We start from the raw sequence: 18,669 nt of genomic DNA on the forward strand, positions 1-18,669 counted from the left end.
AAGCAGACATGCTACAGATGGATAGAAAAGCATGTTTTTTTCAAGGACTCTCAATAAAAGAAATTTCTGTGAGATTTGGTCAGTGCATGGGAAGATTTTTTTTTAAATGCATACATTGCAGTAGCACACAAAGTAACTTCTTTCTGATTCAATTTCATAAATTGCTAAATGAAGAAGCACTCTCTAGTAGATAATACTCAGAAATCAGCACTTAATATGGCAGTAATGGTTATTGCTGTCATTCTTTACATCTTTAAAAATAATTAAGCATTACTGCATAGGCATTATAAAGTTCCCCTATCACCATTAAGAGGATATTTGAGGTTTGATGTAATTTAGCAAATTGCATTATACAGTAGTTAAGGTTTTTATGTAGTGAAGTGAAATGCGTAGCAGTTAAGCACACTTCCCATATAATGCCTTGTACGGAGCTACATGTCCCAGCTGCTGCCAGCTTTGTTCCAGTGTCATCATTGCTTTGCAGGCTGACGTTCCTGAGGGAGTGATTCGAGTGCAAGCTCCCCATCTTTCGAAAGTTTCCATGGCAATACAGCTAACAGAAGAACTGAAAGCCAGTGATGTACTTGCCAGGTTTCTCAGCCAAGAAAGGTAGAGGCCTGTTTTGTTTTAATCATTGCATAGTATAACTCACACACTCACGTGCGCGGTCTCCCTTCCCCCTCTAACACACACATGCACATGCACACATGCGTGCACACACACACACAACTAGGGATGATGGGAGGTACTTCACCGTTTTGTCTTCCCCACAGAAAAGAAGAACAGACTTAGTAATTAGACAGTTGGAACGATGAGCTGGGTTCATGTGAGGTAGTTGGTGGGCAAGTTGAGCCTGTTGGGCTCAGGCTGTCCGAGCTTGCCTTCACTGTGCCTGCAATAGGCTTGGCATATGAGAGCACTCGATATTCTTTCCAGAAGGTGTGGACGGGAGGTTAGTTACTCTGTGGGGACTGTTAGGAAAATCACTAAATAAGATACAGTGGGATAAAAACCAACAAACAAAATACAACTTTTTCTGAAATATAATGAATAGAAAGAGATGCTGAAATTGAAAAGCAAGGTCTGAAGAATCAAGAGAGGACAGGCAGTCCCCGGAGCTTTGAGGTCTTCTGGACACAGAGCACACTGTCCCTGTTAGGGACAACCGAGCCTTCTCGTCTGTTCTGGTGCTGCTGGGGTAGGAGGAGTCTTCTGGTAGCCTTTGGCATTCCTCTGATGATATTAGAGCATGTGCTTTCTTTGACATCTTACAAGAGCTTTTCTTAAATTTTAGAGGTTTAACAAGTATATTGGGTTTTCAGTTTTTATCCTTCTAATTCTTATTTTCTAATTTTTTTTTTATCATGCTATGTTAGTCTCCATGCAGTACATATTGCATGGAGCACTGGGTGTTATACTACATCGGAAACTAGTAATTCTTATTATTTTTTAAACTGGAGTTATTATCTTAATGATTTCTCCCCTCATTTCTGCTCATTGAAAATTAATCTAAACTTTTCAAAAGGGATATGTGGGGCACTGGCCTCTTAGCTTATGAATTAGTCTTCTATAGAATGTCACGTCTGCATTGTAATGTTCAAGGACATCAGTGAAGTTTTCTGCCAAAACCTCTCCAGTGTGAATACAGTACCATGAGTATTTAATATGCCTCTGCTCTGTTTAAGGTCCTCTGCTAGATGTCAGAAGGGGTATAAAGATGTATTTTAAAGTCTCTTCCCTCAGGGTTTATAAATTGGGAGAAGAGATGAGCCTGAGCAGTAACAGATGGTGGGGAAATAGAAAAGAAGCTTATTGGTCGTATCTGAGCTTTCGGTAAGCCAGCACCAACTCCCCTCTCAACAGTACTGCGAAGTAAGCACTAGTACTACTCCTGTTTTACTGAGAAGAAAACCGAGACTTTGCAAGGTCATGCATTTGATAGGTGGTGGTGCTAAATTCCAAATGTGTGGTGGTTTCCAATACCAAAGGCTGCCCTTTAAACACCCTCCTTACAAGCCAGGGTCTAGCAAACGTCACGGATCTGGGGCCATTGGAGCAGAGTCTCAGAGGAGATGGAATTTTAGGAAATAAAGCCCTGAAGCAGTTACAGGTCTTTGCTCCCTAAAGGGTGTCTCTGCTTCATGAAATCAATCCACTTCCTCTCTGCTTCCTGCTGTGACATAGTAGATACCAACTCTTGCCAATCTGCTCACCAGGGATGACTGCCCATTTTCTCCCAGATCTTCTTACCTGAAGATCGTCTGGCCGGACTTCAGATGCCTAAGCAGGTCTTTCAGCCTAGATATAGTTAATTTACACAGCATTTGCTCTAAGGACCCAAGTGTTCAGTTGAGTCTACGTTTATTGCTGTCCTTGCGGATGATGGAAGAGGTGACTATGGAGTCGACTGTGACTATAATATTTAGGGTATAGCATGATTGCTGTAGAAAGCACCAGGTTTGTGACAATTGTCCTCTGCATATTTAGATTTTCTGCTCAGGGTGCTGTTATTAAGTAAGCATTTGCTGCCCCCTGGAATGGAATCTGTTTTTCTACCTCCTCCCTTTGCCCTATCCTGCTCTACCCAGAGGGAAATCTGGTAAACCTCTCTATCCACTGTTTACACCCCACCCCCAAACATTCCTCAGCTCCTTTCTCTATGCTTGGGGATGCTGAAGGCAGAGGATTTGGATCCAGCTTTTCTGGATTTTAGCTTTTCCTCTTTCTTTCTTTCTTTCAAAGATTATATTTATTATTTATTTGACAGACAGAGATCACAAGTAGGCAGAGAGGCAGGCAGAGAGAGAGGAAGGGAAGCAGGCTCTCTTCCGAGCAGAGAGCCCAATGCAGGGCTGGATCCCAGGACTCTGGGATCATGACCTGAGCTGAAGGCAGAGGCTTTAACCCACTAAGCCACCCAGGTGCCCCAGCTTTTCCTGGTTCTTTTTAAGCTAGATTTATAATCTCTTTAAGTCTCAAGCTTTTTATTTGTAAGAGTGCACCATAACAGGACTTGCATTATAATCTTGTCATAATGAACCAGGAAAATGACCATGAAGTGCATTAGCACTATCTATTTGGGCCATATAAGTGAAGTTCTCCATAAGTGTTTATATATAATGTTCTCTCCCACCACATTCTCTTCTTCCCCCCACTCACATTCCATCAGCCCAGGGGCAGTTGGAAGCCCTCCGTCCCTCATCCTTTCCCTCCCCTACTTTCTCCACCAAAGACAAGAACACATGAATGACATAAAGTGAATATATAATAAATTTCACATTTACTCACCAGTTTTTAAAAAGGCTATTGCCATTTCTTTAATTATGGATTTGTTCATTAGCATTATGCAAAGCTTGTATTTCCCAGGAAATCCAGTTTTTTTTTGTTTTTTTTTTTGTTTTTTTTTTTTTTGTGTGTGTGTGTGTGTGTGTTTAAAGTAGAACAAGAGCACAGATACTGGAGAAATAATCTGAGAGCAATATTTAATTCATTTCTACCCCCCACACAAGTCTCCCAAAACATTCAGCTTACTTTTCTTAGAAATAATCACTCTTTTTATATTCAAAGTTTATTGCATTATGTGCCATATTACAAATAAAATAATTATTATTTAATTTTAAAAACAAGCATACACCGGTTTGGAATAAAGGGAGCTGTCTCTTGGTTAGCATACAACTCGGCAGGTGGCTTTTAACTATGGGGGCGTGTGCAGCCCCAAGTGTCTATCATGTTCCAGACAGCAGAGTAGTTGAGTTGGATAACCTGGAAGAGTCATGGGATCGGTGGGTTAGGAGAGCTTTTACTGTGCCATATGTAATGGTTTGAATAAAAGTCAGATCTGCTTTTCCCTTCACAGTTCCAGGTCTTCGGGGCCTTACAGAAGTGGTTCACAAACCCTTCTGTGCATCACAGTCTGCCTACGAGCATTTGAAAAGATGATTCTTTGGCTTGATCTAGACATACAAAATCAGTTTCTAGAGCTCTGGGTCTGAATTTTTAGCAGGTTTCTCAGGTAATTTGTATACAGCATTTTGAAAACCACTGAATTTTACTGATTTTTATTATTTGAACCCAAAGTTCTAGAAGAGTTTATTCTTTGAAGATCGTAACTCTGTAAATGCATCTCTTCCTTATAAAACCTTCAAAGTGACTGTTTGCTTCCTACTTTGAGTATGTGGAACCCCTGTACCTGAATGGCCGGCACCGGAAGGGTTCTGAGCCAGGTCCTATTCTTTACATTCATCTTGTACACTGGGGCAGTGGTCAGCAAACCCATGATAAATACTTACTGAATAAATGCAGTGTGAAAACCGAGGTGGAAATATTACTTTTTGTAGTTTTAGGGGCTCTTTCTGGCCCCTATGCAAGGTAGTTGATCAAATTGATAATTTTTTTTTTTTAAGATTTTATTTATTTATTTGACAGAGAGAGATCACAGATAGGCAGAGAGGCAGGCAGAGAGAGAGAGAGAGAGAGAGGGAAGCAGGCTCCCTGCTGAGCAGAGAGCCCGATGCGGGGCTCGATCCCAGGACCCTGAGATCATGACCTGAGCCGAAGGCAGCAGCTTAACCCACTGAGCCACCCAGGCGCCCTCAAATTGATAATTTTATTGGCAGCTACAACATTATGTTACTTTTCTTTTTGATTTTACAAATTTAGATGCTGATGTATTATTTTGCACTCAAATGTATGAGTCCATTTGTTTATTTTAATTTACAGGTGTGACATTTTTATTACCTATTTGGCACACTTAACAGATGGGAAAATACAAACGTTAGATAATTACAGTGTGTCTAACTTATGAATTTCCCATACAAGCCAGAATTCCCCAAGCACATTAAAGTGATTTACTTGCAAGCTGCTTGATGATACAACTAATCAGTTTGTTTTGTCCCTAATAGTGGGATTGCCCAGACTCTTAAGAAAGGAGAAATTTTTTTGTATGAAATTGGAGGAAATATTGGTAAGCACATTTTGTTTCTCTCTGTGTTACATATGCTGATTTGACATTGCCAATGGTTATTATTTATATCTTTGAAGAGAAAAAAAAAATCAGAAGCTAAATATAGCATGCTTTAGATAGTCGATGAATTTTCTGGATTTGTTCAGTGGTCCGACTTTTCAAACTCTATATGAGCTCCTCCATACAAATGCCCATCTGTGTTAAACCTCAGCAAGGGCAAATTGCCTTAAAATAGTAGGAGCTTCTAGAATGGTAATGAACTTTTTCAAAAGTTCTTTCTTTTTTATATGCTTACATCACATCTTAATAAAGGAAGTAGCTGAGCTTATTTAAGGCTAGGATTACATTTTTATTATGGCTCAGTACTAGATATTTTTAGTGAAAGCAGAAGTTATTTTTGCCACTGTTGATTGCCTTCTAAATAACGCACACTCGCACAAAGACCAACACAGATATACACACATACGAATACAAGCACATTGGTAACTTCGGGAATAGAAATAGAATGAATGGATTGATTCTTACCATGCCTTGTATTTCAGATGCCCATTTCCAGTTACCAGTCTGTTGTACTCACCTCTATTAAAATTTGAAGTAATATTTTCTCTTTATTTTGGGCCTTGAAAATGGTACAGATGAAACTTAAATAAATGAAATAGTGTTTAATTCAAAATAATAATTGAAAATATTTTAAGATTTTAAGTTTTGTGGAGTTGTTGCCTGGGACACAAAAGTGTTAGTAAATACTGAAACTTGAACATGGGCATATGAAGGCTTACTCTTAAAATAAACTGCCGGTGAGTGCTGTGAAGTGTGTAAACCTGGCGATTCACAGACCTGTACCCCTGGGGCTAATAATACATTATATGTCAATAAAAAAATAAATAAAAAATAAACTGCAACTCTGTTAGAAGCCTGGAAATGTCAACTCTGTTAGCAAAGTTTATTTAAATACACACACACACACACACACACACACACGTATATATATTTATTTGATCTTGCATTTTTACTCTTAGATATTGGGAATGAAGTATTGTTTCTTACTTAGACCCCAGACTGTTGCCGCTCTTAATAAAGGTGCATAAGCCCTTCACACAAAGTATTTTCAACTTCCTAAATTAATTCGAAACCCATTCCTTTAGAGAAAGCCTATGAAACTGACTTTTGCAGTATTTTGACCAAGTCTTATAATGTTCTGGGAGATGGGAAAGGATGAGACCTATTTTGAAGTCTAGGATTTCAGAGTTAAGCCATGAGGAGTAAGTTTAATATTGCATCCCAGCCTCTGCACCGTTTCTGCCTCATCCAGTGTCTCTTTGATAGGAGAACGCTGCCTTGACGACGACACTTACATGAAGGACTTGTATCAGCTCAACCCCAATGCCGAGTGGGTCATCAAGTCTAAGCCATCGTAGGAGACTGAAGCTGCAGAGAACCACGAGGACCTCCCGAGGCTCCTTGCTGGGGCAAGCGAGCAAATAAAAGAAAGGGCAGGACTCTTCTATTGTTCACATGTACCCAACGGACGAATAGTGACACTCTGAACCTTAAGAAGTTACAGATTTGTGTTGCTGCCAGAATTACATTCATTAATAATACGATGAGCAAACAAAAGATCTCTAGAGTCAGAGGAAAAGGGGTTAATTAGCTTGGCGGCTCTTAGACTCTGTGAAAGGTACCCGGATATGACAGTTTGTTTTAGGTGAAAACATACTCTCTTCCCTCTCACTTTTTTTTTTTTTCCCTAAAATCATATACATGGTAATACATGCTTCCTCTCCTTTTTCTCCTCCTCACGTCTGCCTTTCCCCAACTAGGTTTGCTTTTTAACCGAAAAGATCACAAATACCAGGTATTTGGCAAGTCGTGAAGACAATGCATCTTAAAATAGACCGAATGCAACAGTATTCCTGTCACCATCGGATATTAATATTCCTCCCTTTGAATCATTTGTTCAAACAATAACATCCCACTTCTCCCTGCTGTATCGCATGAAGTGATTTGCATTGTTTTCAGTTCATCTGACGTATGTGTGCAGAACCGTATCTGCGATCAAGCAAATCAAACTGTCAGAAACGCCATTACGGAACTCTTAAATACTTCTATATGAAGAATAAATAAAATATATCCATGTGGAATAACTGGATTATGGGTAACAAAAGAGTGAAAGCCAAATCACTTCATGTATGCTGTGTTCTCCTAAGTGAAATTTATGAAGTCTTAGCTGGCTTTACCTATGGTCCTATTCGTATAAATATGCATGATAGTATAATCCGGAAATGATTAAGAATGCATTCTACTGAAAGAGGGATTATTTTTTTCTTTTTAATTCCTAAAGAAGGCTGCAGGAAGCATTATTTTTTTCTGGGTATGACACAGTCATATGAACAAGTTTTTGTTTGTGTACTTTAGATAATCAGAGTAAATTTATTAAAATGCTGTGGAAAGTACTATTCCCAGGGATTTTAATGCACAAACCATATTGTGACAAGAGATGAGCCTCTGAACCGTAAATAAGAGAAAAGAAGTGAGAAATGTTCAATATTTTATGAGTTTAGCGTGTAGTAAATAAAAGGTGATGTAAATGAGTGTTGCACACACTGTGTTTATGATACTTTTAGTAGTATTTTAGGGAAAATTACACATTCTCGGAAGCTCTTGATGTCATTCCAGTTAGGAGGGAAAATGCTGTTAATGAGAACAGTCGTAAATTTTTAGCCTGTAATTATAGGAGCAGCCTGTGGATATGATCACTTAAATAACATTGTTGTGATTTGTGCCATTGCTTTTTTATTTAAAAAAATTTTATAATTAAAAGCATTTTTCTAAAGTATCTTCTCTTGGAATTATTACTTTTAATCCTCTATGTTTATGAATGTACCACATTTTTGTTTGTATTTGTGTTTTTGTTAAAAGCCACTTCATTTATTGTTCCTGTTGCTCCTGTGTGATGTTTAAATTGGGAAGACATGTGCAAGATAAAAAACTGTTTCCCGCCTTAGTTTTTTCCTTAGGCAAACTTTTGTTCTTTAGGATTTTTCAAAAACACATTGTCTTCTGTTTTTGATTTTGACAATATATATTAATTTCCTAAAATGTTTTAGTAATAGTTTAAGTTAATGAAAGCAATGAATGATATAAACATGAAATTAACTGCTTAATACATTATAGGGTTGCACAACTTCAAAAAAAGAAGAGTGAATATAATGATTTAGATAAATGACTTTTGGGACGCCTGGGTGGCTCAGTTGGTTAAGCAGCTGCCTTCGGCTCGGGTCATGATCCCGGCGTCCCGGGATCGAGTCCCACATCAGGCTTCTTGCTCGGCGGGGAGCCTGCTTCTCCCTCTGCCTCTGCCTGCCTTTCTGTCTGCCTGTGCTCGCTCTCTCCCCTCTCTCTCTCTGATAAATGAATAAAATTTAAAAAAAAAAAATTCTTAGATAAATGATTTTCTAAAGCATATGTCAACTAACTTTTTACCATTTTCTATTCCCCCAGTATGTGTATTGGTGATGGCAGTGGTGGGGTGGGGGCAGACACAGAGGCTTTTGATGATGAAAAGAATGCCAGATTTTGGTAAATAAATACAAAGATGCCATTACATTTTAAGTCCCTAGAACTCATGATCCATAATCCTTGATCTTGAACAATGTTGCTTTTACACAATCAAGAAAGAGGTCTCTCTACATTTCTAAAGAGGAGAAACTTATTAGTGTAGAGCTTCAAATATAAATAGCCTGGAATTAACCCAAATGTTTTTTCTATTAATTTTTTTTTCTTAATGAACTTTAAATCTTGTGGTGGATTAATTTTTGTTTGTATGTGAGAAACCATAAAAGCAACAAATATATTTGTTAAGAGTTTCAGACATTTTAATTCTTAAGAGAGTTACTGTTGAAAAGTTGAAGAGCTCGTTTATGATAGAAGATGCGTTGCCCTGTTAATATCTCAAAGATGTTTCCTCTTTTCTGAAATGGGTTATAATTATTTATAATCTTTATTCACTGCTGCTGTAGAGTTCAACATAGACTCCCTGCTAGCACTCTTTGGGAAAAGCGATTTATTTTACTGACTTCATGAACTTTTTCATGATTTTCTTTTCCTAATTTTTGTTAAACTGGATTTCATGTTCTCTCTCATACTGATTGCTCATCCTCTTGATCGGTAGGTGGCAGTATTGGTCAGGGATTCCTTTGCATCTAAACTTTGGGAAGTTTACAAGTGAACCCGAGTTCAGAGGTAAATGGTTGAGACTCAGTGCCAGGCATTTAAAGGCAGTTCGGTAGGAACATCACGGATCTCTCAGTTTAATCACTGTTTTTGGAAAATTGTAAGTAATATTTAAGAGTTTCTGTGTTACATTTATTAGTCTGCTTCTATTCTTAACCTGTGAATGGGGAGGGAGAGAGGTGAGGGATTTTTTTTTTGAACCAAAGATGAGACATTTTGACGATTATCTCAAGCGGAAGGATCAAGACAAGAGGAAAGACCATGAACCAGCAAAGAAAAAAAGATTAAGAAGGCATAGTGACATCTGTCGTTAGTGTGTATGTGGTTGTTTCTTCATTCAGCAAGCATTTGCTGGGCATTTACAGATATGTGCCAGATATGTTCTACCCTTGAGATACATCAGTGAACAAAATAATAAGTAAAAATGAATTAATAGGCAGAATTATCTAATATGTTGGAAGGATATAAGTGGAGTAGATACAGACAAGAGATGAACAGATGAAAACAAACTGGTTTGAGATGCAGAGAGATTCCAAGTGGAGGGAAAGGTTCCCTGTTGGAGTAAACCGTCTCTCATTGAACCTTTAGTAAAGACTTGAAGGAAGTGAGAAAATTGTCATGTGGTGATCTGGGAGTCGAGCATTCTAGACAGAGGGAATAACTAGAACAAAGGCCCCAAAGCAGTTGTCGTCTTGGCTTACTGAAGGTTAGCAAGGGTACCAGTAGGGCTGGAGTGGAGTGAAGCAAGGAAGATTAATGGATGAGATCAGAGAGGTGACATTGGGATAGGGATGGGTGATGAGATCAACACTTTGTGCTAGGACAACTATAATTCATTGTTTAAGACATTGTTGAGAATGAAACCGGGCACCATTGGTAAGGGTACTAGCTATGGAGTGATAAGTGGTGGTCAGATTCTGGATATAGTTTTATTAAAGGTTGAGTCTGTAGGGTTTCTGGTATGAGAGAAAGAAAATGCATTGTGAATCAAGACAATTCACAACATTTTTTACTTGAGCAATTGGAAGTATGGAGCTTCCAAAACAGAAATAGGGAAGATGAAGACAAATTGGGTATTCTGAGGGAGTCAGGATTCAGGAGTTCCATCATGGGTGTGTTGAATTTGAGATGCCTGTTGGGCATCCAAGTGGCAATGTTGAATAAGCAGTTATTTGTGCAGATGGTAGGAAAGTGGTCTGGGCAGGGGTCAGTGGCATCTACATGGACTTTTAACTTTAACCATGAGCCTGCCTGAGATCACCAAGGGAGAAAATGTGGACATAGTAAAGAAAATCACCAAGAGGTGAGCCTTGGAGATGTCTGATGTTAGAGGTTAGGAAGAGGAGAAGGAACCAGCAAAGACACTGAAAAGAAATGACCTTTGAGATAATGAAGAGATTGTGAGGTACCAGTGACCAAGAGAAGAAAGGCAACCAAACAGAGGAGAGAAATTGTCACGTCAGATCCTACTTACAACTGACCTGAGGAGATGGCTGGGAATTGACCCCCTGGATTTACTATGTAGAGGTCACTGCCAACTTGATGAGCAGTTTCAGTAAAGTGATAGGGTGGAAGACAGATTATAGCCAGGTTGAGAGAGAATGAGAGAGAAATCCAAGAGTGAGTATGGGACAAATCTTAAAATTCTGCGACGCAAGGGAGCAAACAAATGCGACATTAGCTAGCAGAAGCAGGTGGTGTACTGAGGGCCTTGAATGCTGGGCTAAATAGTTTTTGGAATTTATGCAATTATATAATACATTAAGAGGTGACATGGGTACTGGAGCCAGACCACCTGGGTTAGCTAATGTGACCTAAGATAAGTCACTTAGGTCTCGTTTTCTACTTTGTGTAATGAAAATAATAGGAATATTTACTTCTTGGCAGCTTACAGAATCAATTCATATAAAGGGCCCAGTGGGCCCAGCAGCATGACTAGTTTTATTAGGAGTATAGCAATCAGTATTATCAGATACAATATAATTTGCTATCTCATTCGGGGATGTTGGCTTCAAAGCCACATTACTTTTCCACCTAGAAATCACTGGCTGTAATATTTTGTCAGGGTATCTGTGATACTGTAAAGGGCAAAAAGTAATTCCATAATAAGTTTTCTCTAGTTAAAGGTGAAAGCAATTTTAAATAGAACTTGTCTCATTTAAAGTAACCTGGTCTGGGAGACCGAATTCTCTCTGCATCTCGGACCAGGAAGTCCAAGAGGAAAACAAACTGGTTTGAGATGCAGAGAGAATCCTTTCCCCTTAGGCCAGGTCCCAGAAGAAAACAAATTCTTACCTAGTTTCTTTTCTTACCTGATACCTTGCTTGCCCAAAGGATAATCCTGGGCATCTGCAGTTGGTGTTAGCTGCTCCTGCTGACAGAGGTCCCACTCCACTGTTTTGCTTTTTCTGAATTTGTGATTTCTCAAATTTTATAGTTAATCGAGCAATAGTAATTTTCCTTCCATTTCACTTGGCCTGACATCTTAGAATCTGGACTTGGCATCCAGCTTCTTTTTCACTTCTAACCTGAAGCATTACATGGTGTAACTTGTCTCTGATACAAAGGGTATTACATAAAACATTAGAATTCCTCTCCCTCCATGTATCTATTTCTTAAACTCCTTAATATTTCTGAGAAGGGTTTCATGAGCTATTTTCACACATAGCTGCGTACGGTAATAAGAAAAACAGATTGGTTGCCAGAAAAGCCACTTCTCTGGTATTTCCAGAGAAAGCCAGTACTCACTGACGTTGTCAAAAGCGAGCTTTTTATCTTGAGATTTCAAGTCTTGATTTCTCAACCAAAGGAACTCTTATAAGCTTCAGAGAAAGCAGTCTACTCTCCACTGTCTTTACTCTTCTTTTGATGTTCACCCCTTGTTGCATGTGAACATCTCAGTTCTTGTGGCATCTCCTATAGCTTTTACAAAATGGCGGCTTTCGTGTGATCTCTACCTTAAGTCCCATTCCCCTTCAGCCAGGGCCAAAGTGAACAAAGAACTTAACCCTGGACTGAAGGGCATAAGGACAGTCGCAGAGAGTGGCCCAGTTCTGAACAGATAAGTTAACGTTTTCTATCTTTCACCCGAGTAGTCTTTCACAAAAAGGAAGTGATTTAATCATTACATGTGTCTTTAAAACTCTCATTTCAATATGAGAACTCTTAGGGCATCTTAACTTTGGTTGCTTGTATCACCCAGTTTCTTTTAGGCAAGAGAAAATTCTGAGAATAGGAAGAATTAACTATTGAGAGATTATGCACCACCTTTTGTCCAAGAACCTGGGAACACATTCTAGGACATGCCTCTTTCATCTTCAAGCTTGTCTTCAGGTTAAAAATGGGGAAGGGATTAATATTCTTTATTCTTAAATTATTAGACATTATTAGATAATGCCTTAAAATATACCATGAGTTCCTTAGAAAATGTTATTATAAGGAATATTTCAAAGGTTCAAAAAAAAAAAAAGGTTCTCCATTGGTTCCCTATTTCCTCCTTTTCTTTCCAAACGTATCAGTGCTTGCTATCTGCTACACTGTGCTTTATATGTCAGTGATGTAAAAATCAATCATCTGATGCATGACCACAGAACACCATATTTAGATTTGTGGATACCATTAATATGGGCTGGTGATAGGGAACATATTCTCAGCAAATGGACTCCCTGTTCCATGCAGAGTCTGTTTCTCCTTCTTCCTCAGCCTCTCTGCTTGTGCTCTCATGTTCTTTCTCTCTTTCAAATGAATAAAATCTTAAAAAAAAAAAAAAAAGAATCTTGGGAGAAGATGATAGTATTTTGCATTGTACCCCAGGATGGGAAGTACTGGTTTGGAATGAAGGGATTGGGGCAAGAGAGAAAGGAGGATTATGAGTGTGGTAGGGAGAGACAATGAGGATATGTTGAACTTGAGATGTATGAAAAGCTTAAAGAGAAATGAGGCCTCTTTTAAGAAATATTTCCCTGAGAGATATATATTTAAAACATATTTGCTTGGGGGTGATGGTTAAAGCCATTGGAGCAGAAGGAATCATCCCGCGGACATGTAGGGCCATGAGAGGACTAAGAACAACTTTGAAGTATCCCACCACTTCAGGGATGCAAAATAGAAGAGATGACTTAGAAGGGATGGTTCAATCCAGAAGAGTAAAAATTAGAGGTCAGGGAAGACAACAGACTTCACAAGAAATGGTCAGTTATGTCAAATAATTGAGAGAAGTGAACCAGACAAAGACCAAGTAGAAACCATTAAAGCTGAAGTTTACACGTGCAGGGCTGGCTGACCTTCTAGAAAGCAAGTTGTGTTGGAATGATGGGAAGACAGAAGCCCATTGCAATAGGCCAAGATGTACCAGAAGCTATGAATTTAGTTGGGATTGTTGGGGAAGGGTCAAAACAATAAGGTTTATTGCGGTTTTCTTTTCTTTTTTTTCTTTTCCTTTCGTATTTTGTCTGGGCGGAGTGGAGGGGAGGGCCTTGATCATAAAATAGTTTTCACATGTAATTCCTGATACTTCATATTATCCATATTTCTTTCTGTAGCTAATTCAAGAACATCTTGCCTCCTATTATCTAAAATAATACTCAAAATAATTGAGTAACTTTTGAAGAAAACTGACCATGATAAATGTGAAAAAATCCCTAAGAACGTTGTTTGTCCTTAAGAGATGCCATTAATTTTGTTTTTGTGATTTTTAAATGTAAGGCTTTTTCCTAAATTGAAAGGCAATGATTGTTTTAACATTATTTTTTTCATATAGTTGATATGTAGTGTTACATTTGTTGCATGTGTACAGCATAGGGATTCCATATCTCTACACCTTATACTATGCTTACCATAGCTGTCACTAACATCTGTTACCACTGAATGCTGTTATATCACTGACTGTATTCTCTATGCTCTACTTTTATTCCCATGAGTTATTCGTTTCAGCAGTGGAAGCCTGGGTCTCCCACTCACCCTCCCCCGTTGTGTCCCTCTCCCACCTACACCCCCCCCGCCCTTGCCAGCAGCCAGCAGTTTGTTCACTGTATCTATAGGTCTGATTCTTTAAAGCAGATGCTTTTAAAATACGCTTGTTTGGAAGCTGGTGTCCAAGAGGCTGATGATTTGATATACTGAGTTTGTCCCATGTTAGCAGCTCTTTGAAAATACCCTTGGTTGGAAGAGATCATTCTCTCTCTCACTGCTTTTCTGTGTTGCTGCATGTAGTAAGAGTAGTTGCTCTGCCCACTATAATCTGTATAGCAAAACCTGGGAAATATATGTTAGATAAATTGGAAAACATGATGCTATCTGAAACAAGATGAAGACAAGTGTTATAAGCTTCATTTCCAAATCTTAATTTTTGAGAAACAGAATGTGTTGAGTGATATATAATTCTGTTCAAGTTTTTACTCACCCTCTAAAATGATTTTTACAAAGTACTACATATTTTTACATAGGAAACTAAAATTTTTATCATAAGCTTAAATAACTGTGAAGGAATTCTAATACTTTATCATGTTTCAGGTAAAATTTAATGCCATAGTGATTTGATACAGTTATCTGTTTTTTAAAAAAATACATAAAAGCTCTTCGTTAATACCAAGAAATTCTGCATCATTGCTTTTTTCCTATTTCCATTGTACTTCCTCCTTAGAAATTTACCTTAATGTAATATATTCAGTGGCATAGATTAATTACATTTCTCTGCAGCACAGTAAGTATATTTTGAAGTAAAAGTTCATCAAATAACAAATTATTACAAATTAATAGTTAATAAATACAAAATTTCAATTTTATTGAAAATGGGGTTCTTAGAGAAAGTTCTTAGTTTTTTCTTAACTGTCAATAGGTAGATATAACTTACTCTTAATAAATTTAACTCAATTCTATTTTTCAATTTTATTTATGTATATATATAGATAAATATGTAGGCATTGAGAAAATTAACATACACATGTAAATCAGAATTTTAAAACTTAGTTATAGCAGTGATACAGTTTTTAAAACTCCTTTAAAGTTCATTATATGCTAAAAAATCACTGTAATCTTTACCAAAATTATTTGTGATCTACCAGCTAATTGGTCCTTCTTCATAATTGTTGAAAGCAAACGGTTTGGAACAATTTGACTCATATACAGATTTGTTAGCTCAGTTGTTACAGTAATTCATTTTGTCAATTTCTGAGAAGTATGCCGGAAAATGATTACTGAGAAAAGAGTATAAAAATATTTGAGGTTCTTGTATATATTGTCAAACAGATTTTTAGGAAAGTTGTACTTATTTATATACTTCTATCAATGGCAGTCAATTGATAATCTCAATGTCTTCTCCCTACCACTATTTTCTTTAACTTTCATTAATTTCATGGTTGAAGAAGTTGTATTTCACTGCTTTAATTTACCTTTTGTGGGTAATTATATCTAATTATGTGTCATATATTGTGAATTCGCAAAATCAGGAAAGGTAGCTCTATATATTCTTTGTTCCTCTATTATAGAAATAGGTATGTGGATCTATAATATTTAATCTATTTACATAGGATACTTAAATTTATCACATTTTTGTATTAAATGAAAATAAGTGTGTAGTAAATATTTAATATAAATATTATAGAAGGGCACCTGACCCATAGTAAGTAATACAAATGTCATTGGCATCAGCGTTATCATTATCACCAGTGGGAAATATTTTCCTTAGTTTGGGTTTGAATAATTTGATTTTTTTTTAAAACAAGAAATCTTCCTGTTTTTTTCATATTGTTTATCTAAGTGTTCTTGAGTTCTTTTGAACTGAGAGGCCATTATTTAATAAAGACAGCTTCCTTAGAAATATAGATTGTCCATCCTTGGGAAGATAGTGTTTAGAATAATGATGATCCTCTCCATCTCCTTTAACTTGTTGATTTGAGTGTAGGAATTGCTAAAGAGGATTTCCTTTTTTAGGAATTCCTTTTCAGCTATTTTGCATTCAACTTGAGGTTTCCTGATTATCTGTCATTTTCTATAAAGTTACATAATATTTAAAACTGGTACATCCTATATCAAAAATACATACAAATAAACTCATGGGCATAGGAGTGATTCTCAAATTTTAATCACCAGTGTGGCATGGGCACTGACACAGCAGAATGGATATGGTATTTCACTGCAGACCTGATTTTGCACTGGACTGGTGACATCACCTGAAAATTAGGCCAAATGTGGGTTAAGAAGCACTTGAGTATTTGGAGAGTAGTATATATATTTGAGATGTAAATGTGGTTTCTCAAACTTATAAAAAACAACATGTATTTAAATGTGGGGTATATCTGAATGCAATTTTTATGGAACTGTCCTTCATTTGATTAGGGAATTATGGAGGTAATAAGAAAGAATAAGGAAAATGAACTTTTCTAGGTAGAGAAATACAATGACTAAGATTCCAGAGATATGTGGTTAGTAAATTAAAAAATAATAAAACAAACTCTCAGCCTCAGGACAACATACGATCATTCCAGATTGAGGATCCTTTGGCATCTGACCTCAAACCGTTAGAAGAACTTGCATATCTCTGAATGGGTGCAAAGGTAGTAGATGACCTCCAAGGATGGTAAGTACAAAGACAAAGATTTAGGAGAAACATTAATTCACATTTAAAAAGTAAAATATATTGCTTTGGGTCTGAACCTACAGTAGAAACTTGGCAGACACTCTGAAGATTGTTCCATGAAGACAAAGACCCAGGGATCTTTTTGTGGCCAAAAAGCAAACTGAGCAAAAGGTAGGCTTATCAAATACAGAAAAAAAACCCCAAACCCAGCAGAGACTATACTCCACGGAGCTTTGGTAAATCCGCTCTTATGCGAAGTCCAGGTACAGTAAGTGTGACCATTTCTGTGAATGCACTGTGTAAATTTATTTGTACACATTATCTAGTGAACATCAGCTATGTTGATGGCAGTGGGGAAGATGCTGTTTTAATGAAAGCAGAGCAAGTCTGCACTTGGGTTTGTAGTGGCAGCATCCCCCGTGGAAGAGATCATGATTGTCCAGCTCGAGAATGTGAAGACCAAGAGGTGAAAACCTTACAAATCATTATGTTGTATGAGTTGTGGATTGGTGAACGTGCGGCGAGCATTAAGCTAAGTGTTAAAGTAGATAATGCATCCAGGAATGAGACTGTCAGCACGTTAGAACACAGGCTTCTTTTGCTCATCTGGTATCTGCAGTGTTTAATGCAGTAATTGGCAAATGGTAGGTGATGAGTGAATGTTGGGGGCTCATAAACACCTCGAGTTTACGCACATGTAAGTAGGATACTGAAAAGGCTTCAAAGAAGACAGGCAGGTTTAGCCACAACCAAGGCATAATTAGCTTAAAGAAGCTGGTATCTTTGTCGTGTTTAAAGTTGTCATCACGGAAGAGGTCCGTGTCACCCCATTAGGCATTTGGCAGGTTTCTGGGTCAGGTGATGGGAGGCATTGTCCTCACATAGCCATTTTTCTATTTAATTCATTTATTATTTTCATACGTAGATACAGACAACATACTCAAATGTCAATAGGATACAGAGTGCTCCTGCAGGAAATAAGGATGTGATTAGCATTTGTTGGGTACTTCCTTCATACCAGGCCATGTGTCAGGTGTTTTATAAACATTGCTGTTTAATTTTCACAGTCCCTCTAAGAGGGTGATATTTTTGTCCCCAGTTTTGTCAGTGAGGAGCTTTCTCCAGCAAGTTCAGTGAAGCAGCTGCATTGGGATTGAAACTGATGACAGAGTGCATACCACTCAACATAGGGCACAATGTTTACAAACCAATCTGGGAGGTAAAACCACAGTGTTTAAGTCCTATGTCACTTCAGAGGAGAGAGAAGAGACATCCTCATGAGATGGTGCCTGGCAGGCCAAGACGGTCATGCTTAGTACCTTCAAGGGCTTGTAGCTCTGGAGATAAGAGATCGTTCACAGCCAGTGAGCATTCTGTGACTCTATTTATGAGATATTATGTCAGCTGGGACTAATTCAACAATATATCACTGGTGATCTTTTTAAGGCAGTAATGCTATGATTTCCAAATGCCTGGCTGGGATTTAAAAGACTCAAACTTCCCTAATACCAGGCTTCCATGAGACATATGTCAATATCCACATGTGTTTTCTGGTAAGGAACTAACATATACCAGAGAAGCCCCACTCTGAACATCCCCAAGTGGACATCATCTTGTAACCTTTACTAAGATCCATGTCCTTTCAGCTTCCCATACTAAAATCTAATTTAAGATCTGGGAGTCTGAGCATGTATTCTGACCAGTTCCCAAATCAAGTTCTTGAGGCCTGTGTCTGATTTCTTTTTCCAACAGGTAGATCTTAGAAAAAGGGCATTCCATTCTGAGGAAATCATGAGGAAGCCCAGAAAAAGGAATAGCAAGTGATGTGTTGTGGCCATGGGTAGGGAACAAGAGAGAGAGAGAGAAGGAAAAGGTAAGTTGGACACACTTTAGGATC

At 37.9% G+C, this 18,669-nt stretch overlaps 1 protein-coding gene across 12 annotated transcripts in view; it reads left to right on the forward strand.

Moving 5' to 3' along the window:
* The window catches only part of ARHGAP18 (Rho GTPase activating protein 18), a 295,486-nt gene that overhangs the window by 186,357 nt on the left and 90,460 nt on the right, over window positions 1-18,669 (forward strand). For 5 of the 12 annotated variants that reach the window (XR_009354648.1, XR_009354647.1, XR_009354650.1 and 2 more), the window contains exon 13: window positions 18,525-18,645. Coding sequence is in view for 7 of the 12 variants with exons in the window: in XM_059177588.1 (XP_059033571.1) it covers window positions 485-609; window positions 4,902-4,963; window positions 6,290-6,381 (279 nt within the window). In the remaining 5 variants the exon portion in view is untranslated. Of the gene's footprint in view, window positions 1-484; window positions 610-4,901; window positions 4,964-6,289; window positions 7,800-18,524; window positions 18,646-18,669 lie in introns of those variants that run through there. The other 7 variants (XM_059177588.1, XM_059177586.1, XM_059177589.1 and 4 more) reach the window with 5 other exon arrangements.

The sequence above is a fragment of the Mustela lutreola genome, chromosome 6 (genome assembly GCF_030435805.1).
Source record: "Mustela lutreola isolate mMusLut2 chromosome 6, mMusLut2.pri, whole genome shotgun sequence".
In the NCBI taxonomy this organism is placed as follows: Eukaryota; Metazoa; Chordata; class Mammalia; order Carnivora; family Mustelidae; genus Mustela; species Mustela lutreola.